The sequence below is a fragment of the Alligator mississippiensis genome, chromosome 1 (genome assembly GCF_030867095.1).
Source record: "Alligator mississippiensis isolate rAllMis1 chromosome 1, rAllMis1, whole genome shotgun sequence".
Taxonomy (NCBI): domain Eukaryota; kingdom Metazoa; phylum Chordata; order Crocodylia; family Alligatoridae; genus Alligator; species Alligator mississippiensis.
In genome coordinates, this window is record NC_081824.1 from 454,451,668 (window position 1) to 454,464,889 (window position 13,222).

The following is a 13,222-nucleotide window of genomic DNA, read 5'->3' on the forward strand; positions in this document are numbered from 1 at the left end:
CTTCAATCCTGATAGCTATGAACTTCACTCCTTCATTTTGACTTTGGTACCTTCCTCTCTTCCATTGTTTTCAACAAAAGATACAAGGACTCTCAAGCCAGTGCTTTGGTGCTCTAACAAAAAAAGGGAGCTATATTAAGTGATTGCAGTTATGGTATTTTCCATCTACACCTACATTTGCTTGGCACCCCCTAAGCCAAATGAGGTGTGAGTAGGGTACCATGTCATTGTAGCAGATGGGATGACTATGCAGGTAACTGCGGCGTGAGTATGTCATGTTGGTAGAAGTCCCAGTCTGAACTTCTGAATTGCTGCCTATCTGCAGGCTTACTACATTATTAAAGAGGATGTTCCAGACTTGCCAATTCTTTTTAACACATCTATACTCCTGCTTCCATCTGTTACGTGCAGTACAAGTTGGTCTTCTTCTGCAACATGTATTTGCTTTTACAGTGGTTCCCAGGAAGTAGTTGCCATGCTGTGCAATTAGACCTGACAAATTCAAATTCAGATGTTCAGAAATAGGCTTTCCCTTAATCCAGCCCAAATCCAGTTGTTTGGAGAGCTGAGCGATATACTGAGGCAATGGAATGGAAAGGGAGCTCTCCCTGTTTTGCATTTTGATGTATTCCTATAGACTCCAGGCTGCTTTTGAGGCCAGAGTTATCTTCCGCCAAACATGTCCCACACACCTCAATATTATTTTATCTTCTTTTAAAATAAGCAGTGACATGTCATAATTCAAGCAGTTACTAAAATGGATTTCCATATATTTCAAACAAGAACTTTGGAACCAATTCATTTCTGTGGATTTATAGTCAGGATCTTTAACCTGATCTGAAACCAGAGAATTCAGACTTTGTATCTGGAAAAGCTGATAACCAGTCACTGAAAGCTGAAAAAAAATATTAAAATGCCTAATCCATGTAGGAATCAATAAGAGTTAATGACTTTTAGAAGTTTACATTGTTTTTGTAAAGCATAATGTTTTATAAGGTGCGTATGTGTTAGGGGCATAAGTCAGATAGTTCATGACCTTACTAAAACAGCCTTTTCTTCCTGCTTAACTCAGAGGGATTAAATCATTCACACCTTAATGTTTCCAAAGTGTGCCAAAGATTAAAAGCAGCACAGAAGCATTAATGTAGTTTTTTCTCATGCTGGATTTTAACGCTGTTTATGTAAAAAAGAAGGGGGCACAGACTGAAGGGGGGGGGGGGGGGGGGAGACAAAACAGTAGCTTTTTCTCATCACATTCTGCCCGCACTCCTGGAGCAGGTTGATATATCTGTTAAAAATGCTCCACACTAGGCTAGTAACACTGCCTATTCAGACACGCCACTTACTTTAATCAAGGCCAGATGTGTGTAACACTGTTTATATTAAAAGGAAGTAAACTGTACTTATAATTTCAGACCTTACCAGCATAAGGTTTCTGTCTGGGGCTGATAAAAACCTCAGTTTAGTATTCAAGTTTGTAATACTATTTGATTTGATTATAGTAGGGCTGTCTATGTTATTCCTGTGGCTATTGGCTTCCTTTTATTCATCTTGTTACTGCAGCTGATACACTCTCATTTGTTATACATGAATGGTAATGCTGTCCATTGTTAAGGGTGTGTGGCACTCCCCATTTTAACACTGTGTTCAGTTTCTTTTTTTAGCAAAATGTAAGCATTTCATGTTAAATTTTTGGGCAGAATTTAAGCCACATCAGTACAGATGTTTGTGGGAAATAGGCCAGGGGCCCATTGAAAAAAACCAAAACAGTACAAAACAAAGCTCCAGTAATGTTTTTAAACAGCATCACTACCTTTGCACTCTATTTGTATTTTAGCAGTACAGGTGTGTTAGGGATATGACTTTTTAATTCTATCCATATTTGTATCAGTGTAACAGCCTTGAACATCCTTGATACAGATGTCTCAAACTTTAGCTGCTAAAATCTTAGATCTGTCCTCACAAAAAATGCCCCCAGCTTCTCATATGTCCAAGTACAGACCAGACTCTCATCTATATGGCTAAAACACTGCTCCATTCCCTCATAACAGCACTTAGTGCTGACCAGACTGTGCGCATGACATCCTCACCAGTTAGTACATCAGCTAAAGTGGCTGATATCCGTGCTCTCGACCTAAACAATCCTGCTATTGGATCAAAAGGACATCAAGAGAGTGCCAAAAGCTGGCACTTTCATTTTCCTTTTTAAAAAAATCTGGAATATTAACTAACAAAAACCTCAAATAAAAGAGCAATGTTCAGGTAGGAGAGACAAGTACTGAAAAGTTAATACATGTCAGAATTAATATTGTTTACATAAGCCTCAGTTTGGTCACCTTGTAAAATGGGTTACAAAACAGTCTGCAGGCAAGACTTTTCAAGGTATCTCTCACTGGACAACTGCATAGCTGGGAGAGCTATTGGACAAGGTTTCAGGCAACACGTGTCTTTCCTGATGCCTGAAAGTTTGCCCAATGGATCTCCCAACTTGACAGCTGGTCCATTAAAACCAATTATAAAAAATCCTTGCCTCTAGATACTTCCTGGGATATCACCACTAAAACTACATTATAACCCTGCTAAAACAGTCTGTAAAACAGTCTCACTTGGCGGGAGGTGAAACACTGGAATTGCTACCCAGAGAGGTAGTGGCATCTCCATCCTTGGAGGTTTTTAAAGCCTGGCCCAAGAAAGCCCTGGCTGGAATGATCTAGTTAGGGCTGGTCCTGCTTTGAGCAGAGGGTTGGACTAGATGACCTCCTGAAGTCCCTTCCAACCCTAATTTTCTATGATTCTATAAAATGAAATCACATATTATATTTTGTACTATATTTTGCTTCAGTCAATGTCCAGAAAAGACATGCTCTGCAGATGAATCAGGCCTATGTAACAAAGGACACTGTTGTTTGTAGGACCCCTGCCTAATTCAGTGCAGAAGCTGGAAGAGTAGCAAATGAGAGAGGGAACTACAAGAGGAAAAAGGAACATGCCGTGATTAAAGCAGTTAAATGCTGCTGATGGGAATTCTGCTTTATACTTGGCCCTGCTGTAGAGCTTGTGTGATGCTGAGCAAGTCACTTAACCCAAACTTTAAATCAAAGGTGAACAGTAGGGCCAGATTCTCCTCCACTTCCTAGGTGCCTAAGTGGATTTAGTTAGGCTATAAACAGACACTGTCTTTGGAACAGGATCAGCTGTACCAAGATGTGTCCTAGCACAGCTGATCTGCTTCACTGGCATGTACAGATATCACCAGACTCCTTGCTCCTGGGACTTCAGGAGCCTGATCCCACAAGACAATGGCCCCAGGTGCTGCACCCCAATACCAAGTCAGGAAAAACCACTGCAGAGGAGGAGGATCCACCCATCTTTTCAATTAACTGCTTCTCAGGGATTAGAGCAGCATGGAATAGAATTGCATTTAGTCATCTAAGTACACCTACAGGCTAAATAAGCAGAATACAATCCGACTCTAAATGTGTTCTCTTCCTTTTCTGGAGGCTTAGCCTACCTGGATTTGATCTGCAGAAATGCTGAGCACCAATAGATATGGCTGAAGTCAGTCAGAGCTGTATTGTGAACATAAATCAAGTTGAAGATGCCTTGAAGTGGACAACCACCATTAGCGGAATCTTCTGACCTAAATCTTTGTTGCGCCTCAGTTCCCCATCCATAACCTGCAATAATACCACCCTCTCAACTCATGAAGCGTTGTGAAGATAAATGAACTTAATGGTCATGAGCACTAGATACTAATGAAGAGTTCCATAAAAAAGCTTGTACATAAATTTCTAATGCTGTTGTCAGAGCAGGGTTGGATTAGTGCACAGTAAATAAGACCTGGAGGCTCATTGAGTAATGAGGCTAGGATGCTAATAAAGTGAGTGACATGTATCCTGGGTACGACATGAGTCAGGGTCCTGTGAAAAAAAAAAGTCTATGACTGTGACTTTCAAGACTACAGCAGAAAGTTCCACAGCCTTTGTCAGTGGTCAGGTTTGTACTCACTGGCCATGTCCAGATAAATGTGGCTGTGTGGTATGTGTCTGCTGTGCTATGTACTGAATGTTCAGGTGTTCTCTGCACTGCAAGGGAGAAGCATGCTTTTTTTCTTTGATCCTTGGATATTCAGGGGTCAAAAAAACCTGCAGAGAAAAAAAAAGGAGCAGCACACACACAGGCAGCACACGCCACTCAAAAGCAGAGCCAGGCTGCCTGAACCTGTGCTGCAGCTGCCAGCCAGGCTCTGCGCATCAGAATTGCTGTTGCAGCTCTAAGAGGCCCCCAATACCCCAGGTAAGGCTGCTGGAGCCACCCCAGTGCTGGTCCCAGCCTTTCCTATTGCCCCTGGGGTAACTTCCCATGCACCAGAGTGTGAATGGTATGCGTGTTCCCTGGGGACAAGTAGTGGTAGTGCAAGGTGCACCACTGCTAGTTGTCCCCAGGGAATCAAACATCCATACCATGTGTGGACACAGCTATAATGTTCTGTGAATGTTGCTCTTTTTGTGTAATCTAGGGCCAGGTACAGACATTACACTTTTACTGGCATAAGTGATCAGACACAGGTCTATACTCATAACAGATCAGAAGTTCAGCACACAAAATCAGTCTATGCTTGTAACAGAACAGAAGTTCAGCGCACATAGGCTGGTTTAAAAAAGGCAAAACCCAGTCAAAGATTTGCCTGCCCCCAGACACCCTCCCCCCCCCCCCCCCCAAAAGGTGAATGTGTGCTCTGTTCACTACTGATCTAAAATATGCCACTTATAGAAAACCGTGTAACTTAGATTGATTCCATCTTGGGCTTTTTGACAGTCTGTGTAACAGGGTAACTATCAGGGCCAGTCACCATGCTGGCCCACCTCCCTATCTGGGCAGTCTGCCCACCTACACTCTCCTGCCATGCCTTGATGTAAACCATAGTTTCTCAACCTGTGGTATGTGTACCCCTGGGGGTACACAAGACACAGGCAGGGGTACGTGGGTACCCCAACACTCTCTCTCTCTCTCTCCCCCTCAAAACTATGGCAAAAAATTTGGTGCAATTAAAAAAATTAAATTCCCTAATAATAATTTGGTGTTCAGTCCTCCTGGCTTTGGCCAGCATCACCTCTAGCCCAGGTACATACTTGAGTTGTACACCCCTGGTGTAAAAGGTGGCAACCCTACCCACACCAGATCAGACATCTGTCATATCACATCCTTATATACATAGCCCTTCTTCCAACATTTGGCACACATTAGTCTGTAAATATAAAATCCCCTGGAAAATTGAATGTTGGGGCTACTTATTAAAATTTTCAGAAGTTAGGGAGTGCTTGCTACTTAAAAGGTTGAGAAACACTGGTGTAAACAATAGGTTGTTTATTTTAAAGCAGGAGGCTGCCCATTTTAAAGCCCAATGCCAAGGGCATATTACATGGCTCCTGACCTTCCCTTATACCATGTCCCATGATTTGCAGATGGGTTCCAAATTCCACCATCACTTCCCTCACCCTTTACTGGGCCACTCTGGCCTCTGGCCCAACTAGGCCTGAGGTGTCCTTGGACATGCCTGGGCCTCAACTCACACCACCTTACTTAGGCCTCCACTCCAGCAACTTCGGTCAGCTCGCGTACAGTCTTTTGGGCCATCTTAAGGCCCTACTCTACATGACTGCCAGCTGCAGCTAGTCCAGTCAGCCCATGTGCAGCTCTTCAGACTGTTTTAAGGCTGTACTCTACACAGCCGCTGGGTCCCTACTACTCTGCCCCCTCACTGGGACCTTTGGGCCTCAGGTGTCTGATGACTTACTTAGGCCCCCCAACTCAGCTTATGGCTGTTCAGGCCTCAGATATCTGTCGATGCACCTGGACCCTTGTGGGCATTACATCCCTTTGGGCCTCCAGCATCTGTCAGCTTACCTGGACCCTGCCTCAGGCCCCACTTAATGGGCGTGGGCCTCACCTTGGGTCCCACTCAGTGGGCCTTGGCCCCTGTGCTTTTTTCCCCTCCATAGGGTAACCCACAAGACAACAGGGGCTGAGGCTTTCTGGCACCCATACTCACTCACCCGTCACCAAGGAGGCACAGGTGTGGCATTTTCTGGAAGCTGTCCTGCCAGAAGGAGCCCTACCATACTATCTAACCCCAGCAGGGTTTAATTTTAGGTCATTCCCCAGGACCAGGAACCTTCTGCCATCCCCACAGTTTTCACCCTGTCCTCCAGGTGTCCCTGGGCAGCAGCTCCAATCGGCCGATGTTCTGCCTCCGACTGCTTGCCGCTACTGCTGCTGGCTTTACTGCTCGAGCTTGCTCTTATTGCTAGCAGCTGAGCCATCTTCCCCAAGCAGGCAGTCTCCTGCTGGCCACATGACTCCTGGCTGGGGAGTGCAGCCACCTGCAGGCAGCCTCTGCTGCCTACTCAGGCCCTCTGAGTGGCAGGAACCACAGGTGTCCTGCTGCAAGCAGGCACCCAAAGGTGTGCCCTGCCACAGTCTGTCCCTAGTCTTGGCATTTATTAGCCATCACCCAAGTGTATCTCATAAGCATTAATAGACTTTTACCTCACAAGGGCCTTATGCAATGTTATTTTGCACATTTTGTAAATGATTGCAAAATTTATAGGCTTGCCCAGAAAGTGGGCAACAGAGCTAGAAATGTAACTCTGGTCTTCTGCCTCCACTCCTTTGCCAGCAAGATAATCTTTCTTCCTGATACAATTCAATTAGCTGTTCTTATTCCTGCCTATGTTATGGCTTTGGTACCCTATACCAATCGCTTGATGTTAAAGCTCTAAATTCCCATACAGGTCTGTAGCCCTTCGCTGATAGATATCATCTTAGATCCTGCTATCCTCCATCCAGGACCTTAACTCCCAGAGAGGTCAATCAGAAGTTCTCTGTATCGATGGGCCTTTTACCCACGGGCAGATTACTGTCTTTAGCTTCTAAGTTGTTCAAGTCATTCAGGGTCCACCGCTTATTCTGGAGAGCCAGAGAGCCTGTGACAGAAGCCTCTGGGCTCAGCCTCGCTCTGTGTTCTCCGTATTAAACTCTGACCTGTTGGGATTTGCCTTTTCCGCTTCAGATAAGACATTTCTTTTCTCTCTAGGGCTATGTCCATGCTGCAGCACTTCTGAGACAGGATGGCAGGTTGTGTAGACACACTCAAGCTAGCTTTCCGCTAAGTAGCTTGAGGACAGCAAACAGATCACAGGCTGACAACTTGACTATTTATTTAGCTTTAGGCATGGGTTTTACCACTGGTGCTGAGCTCCGTGATGCTACACCTGCACTTCCAGCCAGACCCAAGCTAGTTTTTTTAAAGCTAGCTCAGGTCTGAGCCTCAGTCAATACAGTGGCTGCAATGTAGACCTATAATAGTGTGTCTGAAGCAAGACTTGAGGGCCTGTATACATTGCAAAGTCCTAAAGTATGGCTCTAAAATGACCTGTTTTCCAGTAACTGAGGGATAAAGCCAAAGCTGGTTGGCCATGTTTTTACTGCCTGTGAACAGAAATGATAAATCATTTCTATTCAGGAAGGAAAATGACACAACAGAGATATTATTAGGGAGGTATGCAATTATTCTAAATAATTAATGTATGCAAAGTAAATTGCAAATCAGGCACGACCCACATAGCTTCTGATATAACACCAGCAATTCTTTGATGTAAGGTTTGAGCAAGCTTGGTTTGGATGTTTTCTTTTAAATTCAGCTATTAATCCAAGCTCTCTAATTTTTCTCTTAATTTCACTATAAAGCAGAATAGTATTTTTTTTATAGGGAAAGGTATCTTAAATTCTGTGTAGATGTAGAATTTTATTTATAAAATACAAATCAGAGGACTGAATTCATTAAAATAAATTATATTGTAATGCTAAAACATTGATCATTAAGAGAGAGATTTTGACACCTTGCTTCATATGGAGTAGCACTTTCTACAGCACTTTCAACAGGCTACTTAAAAGTGTTGACCTGTGGGTCCTGAGCCTGTTATCACTGAAGTCAGGCGACAACGTTCTTTATGGGTTTTTCCCCCAAACAGTAAAACTGCTGTTTCCTTTCTTAAGATAAAAATGAAGCCTTGTTTATTTCATTTCATTTTATTTTAAATCCATTGTGGGTGCTAACATCTCCGCCAGCAAATACAATGTCCTGCCATCCTTAAAAGCATGTTACAATTTGTGGTGACATAACTAGCATTTGACATGGTGTTGGGTTGTCCCTTCTATCCAATTTAATTATATGCTCTTTTTATATACTGGGAACAGCTCACACTATCAGAATTACTTTGCCTGCTGGAAAGAAATGGCCCTGACTTGTTTTAGTGGGCTGGGCTATAGCACCACTGAAGTATAGTTAAGGCCCATTGCTTTCGAATTATAGCACTATAACAATCCTTTATTTACATATACTGCTGAGACAGTAAAAACAGCAAACAGATTTCTTAACAAGAGACAGCTGAAATATCCCCTCAGGGCACTTGCCCCTCATTGAGGCACTAACATATGCAAGCTTAAATAGCTTTCGTGCCTGGATTTCAGTAGTGAATTATCTTGACATGAACTGTTTGTGTCATTCTAATAACAAAATAGACCCAACATTCAGAACAGCATGCTTTCTCCCACTGCCCCTTTGTAAGTGGGCAGTGCACATGATGGTGGAAAAAAAGAATTACTGGAAAATGGTTTGTTAGAAAGGTTTCAATTTACTCATCACGAGATTGCTGAGCAATACTGTAAATAGACTCAAGTGAAATCAATAGAAGGAGCTGTTCACACTCTCTCCAGCTTGCTGAACGTTTGACCTAATTTAGAATATAAGGAATCTGAGCTGAAGTCAGGTATTTGTTATGTCTTTACTCCATGGGGATTAAAATAATCTTGTTGAGCAGTTTTCTAGAAAGCTGCTGCCTCTTTTGCACTCTGAATGACTTTTCTTCCCCTTTAATGGGCATTGCCCATTCTGCTTTTTTCTTAACTTTGTAGAGAAAGGGCCTTAAACACCCAAGGACAAATGTTGCAACTAATGTGCACTTCACATCACATTATACCACTGTGGGTTTATTGCTTTTAACTGTCTTTGCACTTTCTTCCATTGACAGCATGGCCTCTGCCTTCATTAGCACACCCTTAATCTTACTTGCTTTAAACTAAGACAAACTATAAAGCTTGGTGTTTAATATCTGGATGCAGCAGTGTTCTGTGGACCAAATTACAGCTCATAAGGATGAAGTTGTAAAGAAGGTATGTTTGCAAAGGCACAGTTCCTGGGAAGCATTCTGTCTGCAGCTGAGGGAAGGGGGTCCTCCAAAAGTTACTGTTACACCATTTAAAACATTAGAGTAAGTTGCTCTCCCCAGGTGCTATAGGGACACGTGCCCAATGGGCTGTTCAGTTCTGTCATCACTACATCACTAGCAGTTTTCCTATCGTATGATCAGCAAGTGGAGATAAGACAATTATAGCTGTCTGCTACACAGAAACACTAGGGAAAGAGTTGGAACACCACCTTTCCCCAGGTAAAAGCCATAACCTTACTCCTGTATTTTCATGCAAAAATGTGGAAGAGCAAACTTTTTTTTTTTTTTAAAGAAAGAAACGGGCACTGAAGTGTGCACATTTTGCAGGGCTTTTTTTTTTTTTTCTTCTTCTTCTTTTTACTGTTTTTAAAAGTGGATTTCAGTTCAATCAAATTATATGTCTATGGAGGACCAGCACTGGAAAGCAATAAATAAATGCGATGTATCTACTATCACTAACAGAAGATTAGGAAAAGTGTGAAACTATTTGATAACTGGGATTGGTAGTTGAGCCCTTTCAGGCAATGACAAGCTGATGCCACAAGTGAAGGAGAGGCCACAGGGACCTGAATTCAACAGTTAGACTGGATGCCAAGCTAAGAACTGAGGTGAAGGCCATCTGTTCATAACCAAGGCTCCTGGGTTGTTGAACAGAGATATCAGGACAAACCTGCTGATCTAATATCAAATCCTGCATGAATCTAATCTTGATTCATATATGGATTAGAAAAAGGCCTTACAGCCTTTGCCAGAAGGAGGTTGACAAGGAAGTCATTGGGACTCCCTGTGTGTGTGGGTAGCCTAGCTCCTGGGACTGATAGCCTATTTCAATCCCAGGAGCATAATGTTGAAAGCAACCTAAATTTACCCCTTCATTTGAGAAGAGGAGCTAAGAGCCTAGAAGACAACTAAATACCATGGGCAAAAAATCCCCATAGGGATTGACTTGAAGGTCCTGCATCTAGCACAAAGTAATCAGATAGGGCACAGACACCTAGCAGAGATAGAGGCCAGTGCTGTGTAAAGGGGCCCAAGGAGACAGCAGATGCCTTGCAGAGAGACCCTGGTGGCAAGAACCGGGAAAGGGAATGGAAAGGACAGTTCAGGCTGAAAACCATCCTGCTGAACCTCCTGCTCCCAGACTCTTCTAGTCAGTTCCTGGAGAGAGCTGACAAGGAAGTACCAGGCCTTGTAGGCTCACTGGGTGTTTTTCCACATTATCTGGGAGTGAAAGCAGGGGAGTGGTGCTTTACTTACAGCAGCTCTGAAAGCCACTCTACTTAAAGCACCCATAGCGTCTTGTGCATTCAATGTCCCACGCATCAAAATGGGGGTGGGGACACTCCAACTAAAACTCATTTAGCAAGCTTTAGTTAAAGTGCCCCTGCCACCATTCTGAAGTGTGGGGACACTGAATACACGAGATGTGATGGCTAATTAGCATGCTAATTAAAGCACATCAGAGCAGCATCCCCGCACATCTACAGGCACCCAATAACAGGAAGTACAAGGTGATATCAGCCTGATAGGGAGAGAAAAGCCTCCATATCCATAAAACAGACACAGGATTATTGTACACTGGCCAGGAACACTTCTCTGTTGGCATGCTGCAAATGTTGACTTGGAGAGAGGCCTATCTCACCCATGATAAGGTAGATCTTTCTCCACACCCGTGCCACGCTCCTTCTCTTTGAGGAGATTGGCAAGTGTTGTGTTCATTAGGAAACAGGCTGATGCTACCTCATCAGCTTGACTCAAGCTGCCAAGCAGCCTCAAACATAGACATGATTTGATTAAATACCCTATATCAGGGGTGTCAAATTCATCCATGCTGTGGGGGCCAGATCCAGACCAAGGGGATCCATAGAATCATAGAAAATTAGGGCTGCAAGGGACCTCTGCTGGAAACACTCCTACCAATGCAACCCGGTATGCTGTAGGCCTTCTTGGCAACAAGGGTGCAAGGACACACTGCTGGCTCATATTCAGCTTATTGTCCACTGCACCCCCAGGTCCTTTTCTGCAGAGCTGCTGCCCAGCCAGTCAGTGCCCAGCCTGTACTGGTGCATGGGACTTTTCTGTCCTAAGTGCAGGACTTTGTACTTATCCTTGTTGAACCTCATGAGATTTATTTTGGTCCAGTACTCCAATTTGTCTAGATCTCTCTGAATCCTAACCCTACCCTTCAGCATATCTACTACTCCCCCCAGCTTGGTGTCATCTGCAAACTTACTGAGGGTGACCTCCATCCCATCTTCCAGGTCAGTGACAAATCCATGGGGCAAGTGGCAGCTGTGTGGGGCCAGCTACTGTGGTGGTAGCAAGTGGTTTTGTGTTGGTACAAACCTTGTTTGACACCCTGCTGCCAACGGCTGCCCCAGATTCTGCTTCCCTCTACGCCTACCCTCAAATTCCTGCCATGCTAGGAGCACCGTGGCTTGGATAGGGCAGCTCTGTGGGCCATATGTTTGACACCCCTGCCCTAAATCTTTACATCTCATTTCCTAAACCATGAAGCACATAGTCCCTTGAGGAGGCTGTCATATCTATCCTTGCCTAGTTTATAATGGCATGGACTCATGATTTCACATGTATATATGTAGTTAAATTAGTTTCTAACACACAAGAGGACTGAGGTATTGGGGGGGGCTTGGCAACAACTGTAGCAACTTGAGAGCTAGAGAAGGGCGATTATACTGCGCAATCTGTGACGAGTGTTAGAAACCACTGGCTTTGTTTACAACCTTTGGTGCTGTAAAGGGATTTTGAAACCCTCAGCTAAGAACTGCTGCAATTCTCATTCTGTTGGTTTCAATATAAATAACATTATACCAGCCTCCAATTTTCAATGAACACTAATGCAATTGGAACGGATGTCATTTGGTGGTTACTGATGAAGTTAGTAGCTTTTATAAAGTTTACAAAACCTAACAGACTTTTATAGTGTTTCTGAGACCTCTCCAGCTTGTTGCTGCATAAAAAGACTTTTGATACAATAAACTGCATGGGAAAGATAGAACCCCCCCCAGAAAGCAAAATGTAATGCAAGGTATTTACCACCAGATGGCACACTGGTACAGCTCCCTCCATTCAGGCACGGATTCCTCTCGCATGCGTCCGGGTATAAAACACAGCCAAGCTTCAATTCAGTCAAGCCAACAACTTCTGCAAAGCTGCTGCGCTTGTTCTGGAGCGGCAGTTCGTTGTTATTCAGGACAACCGAGTCCAGGCAGCCTTGAAAGCCGCTCAGGACCTGCGTTGTCCTCTTGTCAGTCAGACTCCGGACGTTATCTACTTGCACCTGGGCTCCAAAGTAGACAGAGCTATCGGTACTCAGAGTCTGGAAGTACAGGGGGGCCTTGCGCCGCTCCACGTAGCTATCATCCAGCGACAGGCTTGTGAAATTCCGATTCAGCTCCAGGAAGACCGAGTGCCAGCTCCCATCGTTCACAGCCCTGCCAGAAATTCCCAGGATTCCCGGGCCACTTCCACAGTCCAACTGGAACCACAATTTGCCATCCACAATCTGTGAGGGGAGAACAACAATAAAAAAATACCCCAACAATGCTTCAACCATTGAGCCTGCAACATTTCATAATGTGCTTTTGTAACACTGTCCTAGTACTGTGCATTGGCACTGGAAAGCACTGTAGCTTCACTGTCAGATATAAACATAGTAGAGCAAACAATCGCCCACTCTCCACGCGCCCACATGCTCTCATTTGTATGAGCTCCAAGCATCTAAATAAGTCTCATGCTAGAAGTGGGGGAGGAAGGAGAGCAGAAGCAAGCATAGTGAGCATGAGCAGGTACTAGTGTATATGACCAGTCAGGTGACTTTGGACAACCCTCTTTGGGCATTTATACACATGCTCTGGGAGGGGGGGATGGCATGCTTGAATTAGAGCGGCCCCAGGAGGAAAGGCTCTTGG

General features: G+C 44.1%; 1 protein-coding gene across 6 annotated transcripts in view; it reads right to left on the reverse strand.

Moving 5' to 3' along the window:
• Positions 1–13,222, reverse strand: part of FAT3 (FAT atypical cadherin 3) — a 641,536-nt gene that overhangs the window by 26,700 nt on the left and 601,614 nt on the right. For all 6 annotated transcript variants that reach the window (XM_059721693.1, XM_059721676.1, XM_059721685.1 and 3 more), the window contains exon 22: positions 12,348–12,816. In XM_059721693.1, coding sequence (XP_059577676.1) covers positions 12,348–12,816 — 469 coding nt within the window. The remainder of the gene's footprint in view (positions 1–12,347; positions 12,817–13,222) is intronic.